General features: G+C 38.6%; 2 protein-coding genes across 4 annotated transcripts; both read right to left on the bottom strand.

Annotated features, from left to right (window-relative positions):
* Positions 1-225: 225 nt before the first annotated feature.
* Positions 226-9,072, bottom strand: LOC133456332 (calcium-responsive transactivator-like). Of its 3 annotated transcripts, XM_061734809.1 has the most exons (11): positions 8,928-9,072; positions 7,639-7,715; positions 7,471-7,555; positions 7,187-7,319; positions 6,159-6,386; positions 5,314-5,478; positions 3,182-3,283; positions 2,624-2,713; positions 2,379-2,501; positions 2,155-2,282; positions 226-1,914 (listed from the first exon to the last, which is right to left on the bottom strand). In XM_061734809.1, the coding sequence occupies exons 1-11, from the start codon at positions 8,994-8,996 to the stop codon at positions 1,888-1,890; spliced, it is 1,227 nt and encodes a 408-aa protein (XP_061590793.1). In that variant the 5' UTR covers positions 8,997-9,072; the 3' UTR covers positions 226-1,887. The 3 variants fall into 3 exon arrangements, with proteins under 3 accessions (XP_061590793.1, XP_061590790.1, XP_061590792.1); XM_061734806.1 differs by lacking the exon at positions 6,159-6,386; XM_061734808.1 differs by lacking the exon at positions 6,159-6,386 and having other exon boundaries at positions 2,379-2,477.
* Positions 9,073-10,628: 1,556 nt separating this feature from the next.
* On the bottom strand, positions 10,629-12,855 carry lsm14b (LSM family member 14B). The gene is made up of 7 exons (XM_061734845.1): positions 12,735-12,855; positions 12,449-12,612; positions 12,222-12,351; positions 11,977-12,102; positions 11,501-11,662; positions 10,903-11,038; positions 10,629-10,800 (listed from the first exon to the last, which is right to left on the bottom strand). Exons 1-7 carry the CDS (start codon positions 12,853-12,855, stop codon positions 10,629-10,631), a joined length of 1,011 nt encoding a protein of 336 aa, XP_061590829.1.
* Between the last annotated feature and the right edge of the window lie 977 nt (positions 12,856-13,832).

The following is a 13,832-nucleotide window of genomic DNA, read 5'->3' as shown; positions in this document are numbered from 1 at the left end:
TAAAATGTGAAAATAGCTGGCATTATAAAATTGACAGCTATTTTCATCCATGACTACTGACAATCATTCTGAAAAATACTCATAATTCAAACCATACGAAGAGTGAGCGTTGGTTTATTTTTATATAGCAAACAGTAACAAAAGACAGCAAAAAAAAGGATCAGGTAATCCAATTTTACAATAGATAACAGTAGATAACATTCATATTTGAAACTGACACTCCTTTTTCGACATTTGTGCAAACACACGCGCACGCATACACACACAGGCTGTACTTTACCACCCACCAGAGATGACTATTTAGAACTGGAAGAGCCTTGCAATACATGTTCATTTCACAGTAATATGAGACACTCCTAACAAGTCACCGTAATAAAGAGAAACCGCTGATTGTCAGTGTGGAGTGGTACATAGTTGTTTAGCTGTTTGACAGCCAGGTATCTCCCATTCTTGATTAGCCCTGAAAAGTGACTGCAATTATTGTGTTGTTCTGCCCTCTGAGGTAAGTTGGGTTTCAATACTTCAAAACTGGACCAAAGTAATGTGGATGGATGGATGGATGGATGGATGGATGGATGGATGGATGGATGGATGGATGGATGGATGGATGGATGGATGGATGGATGGATGGATGGATGGATGGATGGATGGATGGATGGATGGATGGATGGATGGATGGATGGATGGATGGATGGATGGCAAGTAAATATATATGGCAATTGAAATCTTTCACGAAAAGAAACACAAAAAAGTTATGCTTAATCTTTCTGATGAATGACTTTTCTCTCCTGAAATAAATGCTCTAAGTATCGCACCAGTGGAAATCTCTTAATTGACACTGAATAAGTTGAGCAAATCAACTCATTACTTTTGCCATTAGTGTGCTTCAAGACTGCAAACAATGGAGTGAGTTTAACCTTAGAATCCCCTCCAACATAACTGGCTGTATTGCACTTATTGAAGTAAAGGGCAGGACATGTTACTGTTCTGTTCCTGGGTTACTTTGGCTTTTGGAGAATCGCTTCTTAAAAACAGCCTGAAGAACTTTTCAATACAAAATATCAAACAATACATACACTGTCACCGTAAAATAAAGTGCAGACAAAGTGGCAATACAATTTTTGGGTATAAAATGATCACTTAATGGGAAATCTACTACAGAGACATAGGATTATCATGGGCAATGACACACTTATACATGCTGATCAGTCAGCTACCTACTTAGCCTGTCATGTCGACGGGACATATGTGGAAATTGAAAACATGTAATGTTAGACCTTACAGCAACACGTCACATTGACGAACACAGACAGACCCCATATGTCGTCAGGTTTAAGAACCAACAGTTTCATGTTCACAAAATGAGTTTCCCCCAATTATAAGAACAAACTATCTCAACTATGAATTAATGCAAAAGGTGGAGTCTTATATATTGAGGAAGATTTCTTTTAAGGCTAATTTGCTCCTTTTTTTAGCCACACAGTGTCACATATCCAAGTCCTGCTGTACACCAGACTGAGAAAAAGAATAATATCATTAGGGCTTTTTTTTTTTAAAAAAGCAATAAAGATAGGATGCACAATATGGACACATGAAAGGTAAAACATAAAAAAGTTAAAGGACATCTGCAGCTTGCTGAGTCTTGTCCAATGCCTTTAATGCTGCATTTATTAAGCGTATTTAATTCATTAAGAGTATTAATTGTCCTGATTCTTACCCTGACTGTTATCTATATATAGGATCTGTAGTTTTTCATGTCTGCAACTAGCAGCTACAACCCCCACAGCGAGGAGGGATAATTAATGAGAGAATAACACAAATGATGCATCTTCTCATTCACAGCAAAGTCAGGTGCACATTTCCTTCCAACAGCAACAGTGTGGCGCTTCATTGTTGAAAATTCCCATATTGACCCTGGAAGATAAAAGATTATGACTAAGAGACTAGATTTGATGTATTATATTGACTATTATTTTTCATTTGACTTCAACTAAAGTATCTTTTTACTCCAAAATGACAAATAAAAGCCCTTCATTTCCACTTGTGTTCTCAATAAAAACAAAAATCAGATTCATTTCCATATAAAAAGAGTCTGAATGACAGATCATATGCTATTTTTTTCCCATAAATATTCAACCTCGGTTCGTCACGTACCTGTTCGTACGCGTAAGGCCTCTGGGCTTGTGGTCCAGGACCTCCCTGGGAGGAGCGATATGATCCATACTGTTGGTTCTGATTCTGCTGAAACTGAGAGTACTGTGATGATCCTCCCTGGCCAGAACCTGTGATATACATTATATTTGCATGCTTAATGTTTTTCATCTGTGTTTATGTTTGCCAAAATACGCAGAATATGAAACAGTGTGAACAATATTCACCGTATCCCTGCGGCAGCCTGCTGTAGCTTTGCTGAGAGGAGTACTGCTGCTGGCCTGCACTTTGTTGAAACTGCTGCTGTTGACTGTACTGGGAGTTACCTAGAGGTATTCCAGCCAAGTACACTTATCAATTATTAATTATGAGTTTAGTTTAGAAGCACCTGAATGAGTTGAGCTGTAAAGCTGCTGAAAAGTTTAAGTAATAATAAGAAATAGTCAGATGAATATTTAACTGTAGTTACCACCTTCATAATAATGCTGCGAAGACTCATCAAATGACCTTTCGTAACCTTGTTCCCCGTATGAAGACTGCTGATATGAGTACTCCCCATGACCTGTAGAAAGCATGATTCAACACATGCAAAAACGTCTCCGCTCACCAAAACACAACTGGCATACACAAAAAAAAGTATTGTTCCCAAACAGAAGCTAAAACAAAGTTACAAGCATAACTTGCATTTTTGAAGGCTTTTATATTCATACCATAGACTGTCTAAAAGTAACAAACGCATTCCTATCATCACTGTCACAGCACTTCCTGAAATCTGAAATTTCGGCACACCAAAAATGGGTCAGTATGGACACAGACGCACTGGCAGAAACAAAAGATTACGGTCAGGCTTTTGCAGTTTCTATTTGTTTCCAAACAAAATTGTGGCTTGGAGGAAGAGCTCAGGTTTCATCACTAAATTTGGCTCAGGCTGGCCCGAGGGAGTGCAATGAGAGGAAATGGAGTTAACCATAGAGGGGGGTTTGTGTATTTGAGGGCTGTGTGTATAAAGTTAATGGATGTGCATGATTACCATCAGGGTAATATTGCTGGTTTATGGGCTCGCTGGAGCTCTGAATGTGTCCATACTGCTCTCCGTAGAACTCGTCTTGTCCCATGTACTGTTGTGCAGATCCTGCAAGACAGGTGACACCACCACTGGTTAAACAGCTGAACCAATTGTACTGAGCTATCCCTACGGGGCCATTATTAAGTTAATTTGTGTGTAATAACTGATTTGTGATTTCTTTTTAATTTACATAATATTTTAAGAAGAATTCCAGATGTTGAAGAATATTAGCCAATGCAAATTTGATATATACTATTCAATATTCAATATACTTCCAATTTTTTTATTTTATTTTCCATTCCTTGATGATGGTGCACAGAAACTCCAGATTACACTTCTCCCACTTTTCTTTGAATGTTATCAAACTGTAGAAAGCCAAGAAAAAATAAATAAATAAAAAAGTTAAGATGCAACAAAGACCCATGCAGGGTCAAATCTCCATTTTAAACAACATTGTTTCCAAAGAGAAACAAGCTGTACCACAAAAACATTTACATCTGCTCTTTTGCAACAATTGAAAAACAGTCTCACGGAAAATGATACAAGCACAATAGATAGCTAAAAAAAAGCCCTGGAAACAGCCCAATAACAAATCAGGAAAGGGCTAAGAGTTAACCAGCTAAACTGTGGACACAACAATTCAAAATAATGACTATAGTGGGATAACTTCATGAGGAGATAATAGTATACAAGAGCATACAAGCACCTCTAACCAGGGCCTGGTGTCATTGCCCATCCTTTATATTGATCAATATTACTTCATGCCTACTGTAGCAACTTTAAATTACATGCAAAAACAAAAAGGAAAAAAAGAAGAGCTGAGTTATTGTTAGTCATATGCTTACATAAACTGAATGATTTTACAGGTGATAGGAACTTGATGTGACAAAAGCAATGCCCCTTCCATCTGCTGGAAGGTAATTGGAACAAGTACAATATTTGCAGTTGGATATCCTTATTCTATGTTCTTGACTGATACCATGATATTAATGATCAAAGGCGAAAGTAGCTTTTCTAACTGTCGAAGGACTTAGTTATTGTCATCAAAAGCCACATCTGGACCATTTGTTTCGTTTCGTTTAATTATTTATTCAAACAGGTTAAAACAAAAACAAAATAATGATCAGAATACATAAAATGTATATACTGAAAAAAAAAACAAAGAAAACCATAAGCAAAACATAGCAAATTAAAGAGACAAATCTATATGTAAATAAATATTTCCTGTTTGAAAGGGTGTAGGATGAAGTTTCAAAAAACTTTTCTAGTCCTACCCCTTCTAATGTTCTGTTTTTACCATTTCTTCATTTCACAGAACTTCTAAAAGAAAAGCATAAAGGAAAAGAAAAAGTGGTTCAGCTGAGCAAGGCACTTTGGTCATTGGCTGTCAGTTCACGTGTCCATTTTCGATGTTTGTTCGTACATGCTGTTTTTTTAAATTGCATATTCCCCTGAGATTGTGTTTATTTTCTTTTATTTGAAACAACTTCTGGATGTCTTGTGGCAACTGATAATGATTTGCTTTGTGCATGATTTGTAAAGTTTTGAAGTCGATCAGATCCTTGAATTTGAGTGTTCTCAGTTTGATGAAGAGTGGGTTTGTTGATTCTCTAAAGGCTGCATTATTTACAATTCTTATTGCTCTTTTTTGAAGTTTGAATATTGTATCCGTGTTTGTTTTATATGTGTTCCAGCATACTTCCACACAGTAGCTCATATATGGAAGTATGAAGGAGCAGTACAAGGTGTATAGTGATGATTGATTAAGAAGGTGTACTGTATATGTGGCTTCCAGGATAGTTGGTTGTCTATTATGACTCCAAGAAATTTTATTTCATTTACTCTCTCTATTTCTATGTCATTTATCATAAGTTTCTTTTGTGAGTTTATCAATCGTTTTCCAAATATTATGAACTTGGTTTTATTAAGTATTAAGTTATTTGTAAACCTACAGACCTTGTCAGTCAGTTGAGTTCTTACACGCAAACATGAACACCCCAATCAGTGTACAGTATATTACTGCTCATAAATAATCCAAAAGAACTCACTGAAGTCAGTCCCAAGCCAAATTGGCATGAGGACAACTCCTCACCTACCTTGCTGAGAGGTGCGGAAGGACCCCATTGGCCTCTGCGACATCACGCTGTTTCCTTGACTGCCCTGACCCATCATACCCATCGCCTGCTGTCCCTGGTAATGGTGCCCCCCAGTCTGCGCTGAGGAGTAGTGTACAGGGGCAGGTTGTTGGTGCATCATGGAGACTGGGGAGGAGGTGGGATTATTTGGGGAGTCATTTCCATACATTAAAACTTGATTAGTATTCATAACACAGCATTCTCAGACCTCAAACTGGCACAAATGCATGCAAATAAACAAATGTAGAGGGAGTTCCACAGCAATCAGGACACAAAAAGAAGCCAAAAGGACTTTCTAAAAGAAAAATCACTTTTCCTTTATGTTACTTGGGATTTTAAATGCAAAGAAAGCCAGGGAAGTCAGTGCATAAGCAGAGATATAAAATAAATAATAAAAAAAAATGCACATGGCCATCCAAGAAGAGAAGGGCTACATCTCACAGTCAAGACTTCGGGCTTATGAGGATTTAAAACCTGGAGTAGAAAAAAGAAGACAGGAGGCAGGACCGCTGATGAACTGAATGTGGAGGGGATTTAAATACTGATGTCAGCAAATTTCTTAAGAAAGCTCAAGTGGTCATGAAAACATGTAGAGAACACCCAGTAAATAACCCATCTGCTTTCCTCTGCATGACCACTTTCATTTCTTTTAACTTCAATTAAAGTTTTTTTTTTTTTTTTACATCAGGCAAGAAAATAAGAACAAATTAAAACAAATTTGCAATTTAACAATAGGGTTTGTTGTGTTTCCATTCTTTCCAAATATACCCTTTTCTGTTGATTGAGCTCCTTTACATCTGGCTCACCTTGGCTGGGCTGCATGCTGAGGCTGCTGCGGGAGGAGGAAGAGGATGAGGATGTGCAGGAAGCTGAGGAGGAAGAGCCATAACCAGGCCCGGTGCTCTGGATCATGTTGCCCTGGGAGGACGGTGCAGCGAGGCTGTAGCTGGACCCTGAGCTACCATAGCTGCTGGTAGAAGGAACACCCAGCTGCGCCTGACCAGCATGCTGCTGCATGGGGGCATGGCTGAACCCTGACAACACACATGCTCAGTCAGGCCGGCCAGCACCTGTTCTCCTGTGGTGCCATTAGATGTGAATATAGTCCTACATCTAGTTCATCTCATCAGGACACAGGATAGAGATAGGGATGTTAAAGAGGTACAGTAGGTAGAAATTAATCAGAGTGAAAAGAAGAAGAAACCAAAATGGCAGCCAAGTCTTTCTGTTCATTAGCTTAAAGGGAAAGTTCCGTTTTTTACAACCTGGACCTTATTTCTGCGCGCACAGAGATGACGTCATGAGTTCAGAGGTCTTGTTTACAAACTGATTTCCTTGTTACACACACAGCCCCGGATGTAGACAACAGGTCCGGGAAGATGGCCAGAAGCAGATCTAGTGATTCATAAAAGAAATGAACGAGTTTCGCGGCAATCATGTGTTATTTAGACGCTGCATCGTCTGTGTCCCGCTGTGCCCCCATTCGCTACCATTATATGGGGAAGCGGCTCGCACAAAACTCCTAATATCTTCCGAAGGACTCCAAATGACACCAAACTTTTCTGGGTGAGTATACAACCATAAAAAATGCCAGAAATAAGGTCCAGGTTGTAAAAAACGGAACTTTCCCTTTAACATAAATTCATGAATATTTGCAGACATTCAACTGATAAAGAACAGAGCCACCGATGCAAACAGGGAATACATGCACTAGAGTTAGGCTCAAATGAGTGCATGGGTCAAGGATGGAGAACAAAACAAAAACAGAATGATTACACACCAAGTCGGAAGCTTTTAATAGTTTAACTTATCCCGATTTGTGTTAAACTCTCACCATTACTCATTTGGCTCTGCATCATGGATGTGGGAGGCATTCCTGGTGCCATGCTGTCATTAAGGTTGCTTGGAGCATGCACCCCAGTCTGCCCCATCCCACCAGGACCCAGGGACATGTTGGAGGTGGGAGGCTGAAAGTCAAGGGATTTACAGAAAGGCATAAATACATGACTATCCATCGCCTTTCTTTTACTTGTCCTTTTTTTTCATTGACTTTCCTTTAGTTTTCTGTGGGATTTCTCTACAGTGTTGCATGCTTTTGAAACCACAAGACACACTTACTGCAGGTAGTAGTGACTGCATGTTCTGATTTGAATCAGCTATTGTGGCCAAATAAACAAGATTCCTGTGGAGGATCTGCTGATACCTGCCAAAGAGGAAGTTTAACCCAGCTTTACTTTTGCCATATATGCTCACATGGCAATGGACAGTAGAATCATAAATACTTACTGTGTGCACTCAGATGTCTTGCCTTTGCTTTGGTAATCCATAATACATTGTATTAGATGATGATTTTCATCCAGCATCTTTAAAAGACATCAAAACAACTTCAGTATACAATGTCTTAAGTTGCCTACTAAAATAAAGACATTGATAGACATTTTAGAACTTCCCTGAGCTTTGGAATAATATATCTTGGTCCCCATTTCTTTTTCCTTCTTAATTTTATTTGAATATGGTGGATCTTTTTTTTTTTATTATTATTATTTTATTGGCTTTGTCTCGAACACAACAAAAGCCAATCAAATTAAAAGCATCAAAATATTAAAAAAAGCAAAACAATTTAACAGTCTCATTCAAAAATAAAACACACAGCAAAACAATGTGTTTGAGAGGGAACAGGAGGAAGCAGAACGCTTATTTAGTCCTGTCCCTTCCTCACAATATCATATCGTATATAACCTATAAAAATTAAATAAAATTAAAAGAAAAGAAAGAGAAGAAAAGAAAAAAAAGGAAAAAGACAAAATAACAAAAAATAAATAAATACAACACAAACAATAAGCAATATCAGTAATTATAATCCTAATTGAACCGGTCTCCTACAATATCCTAAATTCAAGAGTCCAATCTCCCAGTCACCTCTACAATGATCCACGAACAGCCTTGAATGCTGGCAGTTATATTTGTATCATATATAATCCATCCACAATGAACAAAATAATAATCAAAGAAAGTAATGTAAAGTAAATTACTTTCTTTAGAGGTCCCCATTTTTATACTTGTCAAGAATTGCTTTAGGACATAGTTAAGACTGAGTTTTATGGAGAGGTTGTGCGGTTATAGAGCATCTATGTTTCAGACAAGGATAAGAGCCACCAGACTGCACGCTGCACAATTTTGCAAGTAAACGTGTTGACCAGTCTCACTTTAAACAGAGACCGCTGACCGCAAATGATCTCCCTGACAAAAACCACCGAAGATGTTGCGCTTCAGATTCTTGTAAACTCACAAAATCTGAAGCCGATTTCTTAATACTCCAAAGAATGAGGATGCCAGCATCATCTCGGGGAGGAGGCGGGGATGGAGCCGGGGAAGAGGGAAGCCGCCAGCATCACCGTCGTGGCTTTTGTTCGCTTCTCACCTTCACTTCAATTACAATACCAGTTGCCATCGCTTTGATACTCACCACCACCACAGGCTACTTTCTCCGAGCTGGGGTTGGATCACTCCCACTAACATCCACACTAGCACCTCACAAACAAAACTAGACGCTTTCGGCGCGCTTGTGTTTTTACCTTCTGAATGCTTTGCGGGGTCACCTCTCCTTTACTCCGGGGGCGCACAGAAGAAAACGCCACCGACATTTTGTCATATGGGAAATAAAAAGCGCTCCTTTTATTCTAATATTTATTATCTTGAGCGCAACCCTCTATTTGGTTACATGGCTTGTCTATTACCGTGAAACAGGGGGGGTGTGGGTTTTAGTTCTCATTTGGCATTGGGCAGAACATGGCAGAGCACTTCATCCGTGGAAATTAACGTGAACATACGTTTTCAGATGGCATGAATTAAACGAGTGCATTGAAACACTGCAGCGGATAATCGATTGTTGGGTGAAAAGGGAAAATAAGTCTCCCTCAGTAGGTTGGTACAGACCAGACGAAGAAGCCTATACCGTCTCAGACGGAGCATCCTTTGACTCAAGACAGCCAACCATCACACGCAGGGCGCACAATCAATCACATTTTATTTGTATAGCACCTTTCATCCAGGTACATGAAATACAAAGTGCTTACCATTTTGACTGAAAAACAAAAACTGGCAGACCAATGCACACTGACATACAATATAGCCTAATTAAAATGAAATGATAAAAGTTCAAGAATTAAGGCTAATAAACAAATAGGCTACCTCTTTATGCTACATAAAAGCCAGACCAAAGAGATGAGTTTTTAGTCTACGTTTAAACATGTCCACATTTGCAGATCCTCCGGCAGGCTGTTCCACAGTTTTGGAGCATCGTGGCTAAAAGCATCACCAAATGTTTTAGTTTTACTCTGTGGAACAGCTAAAGAGGAAGAACCAGAGGATCTGAGGGGCCTTCCTGATTCATAGAATTAAAAAAATCTCTGAAATATACTCTGGTGCAAGCCCATGTAGCGCTTTATAAACTAATAAAATAACTTTAAAAAAAAATCAACACGAAAACTCACAAGGTCCATGGGAGGAGCTGCGAATTCATTTTTGTACTTATTTCGCTCATAAACGTATTTTCCGTTCATACCAATTTGATTTACATACATTGTGGACCTCCCTTCCAAAGAGTTACTGAGTTGACACGTAAGAAATTTCAATGTGTAGAACCAACATTGTTGCTTTTTGCGAGTTCCACTGCACAACAAACGCAGCCTGCACAAGAGCCACATGCATTATCCTTGAAAGACAGCGTATCAGTAGGAAGCTGAATACAAATTCCAATTTCCAGGATAAATTAAACTAAAGCTGAAGATAATTTGTGAAATCATTGAATTTAAGAACATGAATGAGACAGCACACTAGACAAGGGCATCAGCAATAGCAAATGTGTTTATTTTTTAATAATCATCTCAGTTTCTTCAGCATGCCAATAAAGCAACAAACAATTTAAATATAGGTTATGTTCACAAATTAAGATTAACACTCAAGTCTTGCCAGAATTTACATCAAAACCAAAATACATTTTAGAGTTGAACAGCTAGCAGCGAAAAGACATTAATTCCCCACCAAAAATCAAATCAATCAAAAAAAAAAAAAAAAAAAAAGGGAAATCAAGTCCAAAAAAAAGGTTCTAGCAGGGGTGAGATAGTCACCATATGAAAAAAGGGTGGGTGGCATTAGATCCTGTTGATCATACCAACAAACATCTCAAACAAATGAGGTATAATATTTATAAGGTGTAAAATAATAAAGTGCTATATAAATAATAAGGGCTTTTTAGTGGCTTCATGTCTCCCCACCTATAGCCGTCCAGTCCAGGTTCTTTGCCAAGGCAGTGCCTGAGCAGAGCCTTGCATTTGTCCTCGCCCTCTTCGTCCAATATATCCCCCTCTGAAGCCCTGGCCCCTAAAGAACAGTCCAGGGACCCCAAAAGTCTCCACATTGCGCTTTCGCTCCTCCGCCCATGTTAACCTGAAATCATTGACAAAGGCATACATTGCTAAATCTTAAAAATGAAGAAATAAAAATTAAAAAAAACATGAATCATGAGGAAATAAAAAGCCACTGGATTACCTGAAGCCATTATCGGAGGAAATGTTGTCAAAGAAGGACTTAGTTTTGTCGTAGTAGCGCTTCGGCCCAACATGCCCATCCCCTGCAGCTGAGTGCATCCTCTCCTTAGTTTCTCCATCTAGCTCCAAACTGCCATCTGCATTAAGGAGGGGAAGGGATTAAAAAATAAAAAAAATAAAAAAACGTGTGGCTGATCCAAACATTCTTAGCTTATGCATTACCTAATCATGCCAAGCTGTAAGATACAGTTTTTCAAACTCACGTCACCATTAATGAATTTATGTTTTAAACTGCAGTTGAAACTACATTTCAACACATCTTTGAATTAAAAGTCTAAATTTTAAAGCATGAGCAGCTTGTACTGCTGCCATGTTTAGAATCAGAATCAGCTTTATTGGCCAGGTTCGAACATTGTCCAACAAGGAATTTGACTCCGGTAATTTCGCTCTTTGGTATTAAAAATAAACAACAAATAAACAAATGTGGTATTTTCTATGTACAGTATAAACATTTTAAAGGTGCAGCAGTTTGAGGTAGTTTAAACTGTATTTCAAGAATCTGCTACTTGCAGCTAAAGCCACCTTAGATGAGAACACACCCTTTGTGTTGATTCTTTTGTGAACTTCCCTCTCGACTTCCTCCTTAATAAACTGGGCATTGGAGGAATCAAAATCAAAGTCCGTATCGAACTTGAGGATGCGAGATGGAACGTTTGCCACAATCAGCCGGCCTCTTCCACGGCTCCTTTGCCATCGTGTTCCTGAGGTTGGGGGGTGGTATTAGAATTTAGGGAGGAAATTGTAGATCGTCCCATTTTCAGACTTGGAGTTTTAATAATTACCTTGCCTTCTTCTGGGTGGGGCCCTGTTTTCAGTATTCTGCTGCAACAGTTCTTGCTTAGAAAGACCTGGGCCCAAATTGACTTGAATTCAAAAACAAGATCTACACTCACTTTTAATTGTTCAACTGCACACAGTTTTGCTATGAATGCTCCAGTACAGGGGGGGTTACACTCATACAGGTAGAGGAAAGAAGTGTTTAAACATCCTTGATCACTGCAACAGTGATGCTTACTGGTGGCACCCCGTTCCTGGGACACCGTCACACCTCTCCTCTGCCTAAGTTTTTCCATCTGGATGGTTTGAACAGCCTTTTCCACCATAGTGGCCCGTCTAATAGGCATGTCTTGAAGTACAGGCCCTTCATGGGGGAGAGAGGGGGAGTGCTTAGCAATTAAAAAAATATGTTTAAAAAAAAAATAAAAACTGGATTATTCTAAAAAATTACTTAATAAAAATGTATTCTTCTGACATACTTACCAAGTCCAAGAGCTGCTGCATACTGTTGGTTAAGTAGAGAACTGGCTGCAAGCTGATTATAGGCAGACATCCTGAGGGGACTCATTGATCCATAAGTTGAGTAAATGCTTGATGGGCCGGCACCGGATGACTTCAGAAAACAATCCCCCACCCACAAACAAAAAACAAAGTTAAATTAACAAACATTCACTACCAGGTTGGAGCCATGTAGTTCTTTCCCACTGTACTTGTATTATTGCTGGATCTGGAGGTAGGCCGTGGTAAGCTCTTGGAGGCTCACATAGCGCAATGTCCTTGATATCACTTCCTCGGAAAGTGATGAACTCATAGATTTCATTTTTGGGTGGAGTTGGTCTGTCAGTGGGTCTGCCCTCTGTTCCAAAACATTTCACTGATTAGGAGAAAAATGTTTGATAGCATTAGCAAAGTTTAATTCATCTTTTGGTAACTTTGGTATAAGAATGAAATAACTCAACCACTAAACAGAAAGCCATGCATCTCTGTATCACTCACCTTTTGCCAGCACTACTGTGGAGTTAACTTTGTCAAGTGTATACAATATCCCCTCGTAACGATTTTGTGCTCTTGAAATCAACCCTATTTTACAGCCGATGTATGGTTTTGTTGAAGCCATAGCCGGACAATGATCAGGACAAATTCAGTATCTTGATCAATTCACAACACACTACACACCATTCAAGCAACAAAGGTACTGAGAACAACTTATAAAGTTCACAGGTGACTTAAAACCACGCCCTTAATTTTGATTGGCATTAATCACCTGACAATTTGAGCCTATCACTTTGCCTCACACACTGCTGAACATTTTAGCATTGATTTGAAGTGACAGATATTTTGCTTACATAATGCAATAGCCTACTTTTAAAACTTATTTGGAAATGTGAAGTTCAGTACTGGAGTTGAGGGGGGATGAGGGGGGGTGGCATCCCCCCTGAAATAAAAACACTCAAAATCATCCCCCCTGTAAAACTGCCACCCCCCCTTTCCATCCCTTATTTCATTTCATCAATGAATGTGGTTTTACTGCTATTTCAACATTTAGAGTCATCACCAGAAAAATAACTTATTTGACAATTTTCACCTGTTTCAAGTAAATTTTCACTTTAAATAAGTAGGAAAAATCTGCCAGTGGGACTAGATTTATCTTCTCATTACAAGCAAAAAAAATCTTGTTCCACATGCAGATTTTTCTACTTATTTTAAGTGAAAATCTACTTGAAACAGGTGAAAATTGTTGTTTTTTCCAGGGATGAGTCTTGTTTTAAGTGTAATGAGATTTTTTTTTACTAAAATGAGACATTTTAACTAGAAATAAGACAAATATTCTTGTTAGGATTTTGAGTTTTTGCAGTGATCCATTTTACTTATCCTGTGAAGGACAGAGTCATATTGATAAGTTCAGAAAACTGTTTTTAATTGTTGTGTTTTGATGTATTTGATATAAGCCCAGTGGATATTTAAAGCTTACAGAAGGCTGCATTTAACTGCTGCTATGTCATTCCTGCAGTATTTCTGCAGGTGTTTTGGTCAGTGCTATTATTTGTAATATATATTATTTGTAATCAGCACAAATTATCTATCCCCATATGA

Source organism: Cololabis saira, chromosome 12, assembly GCF_033807715.1.
Source record: "Cololabis saira isolate AMF1-May2022 chromosome 12, fColSai1.1, whole genome shotgun sequence".
NCBI classification, from domain to species: Eukaryota; Metazoa; Chordata; class Actinopteri; order Beloniformes; family Belonidae; genus Cololabis; species Cololabis saira.
Note: the sequence above shows the minus strand (reverse complement) of the source record. Positions and strands in the feature narration are given on the sequence as shown.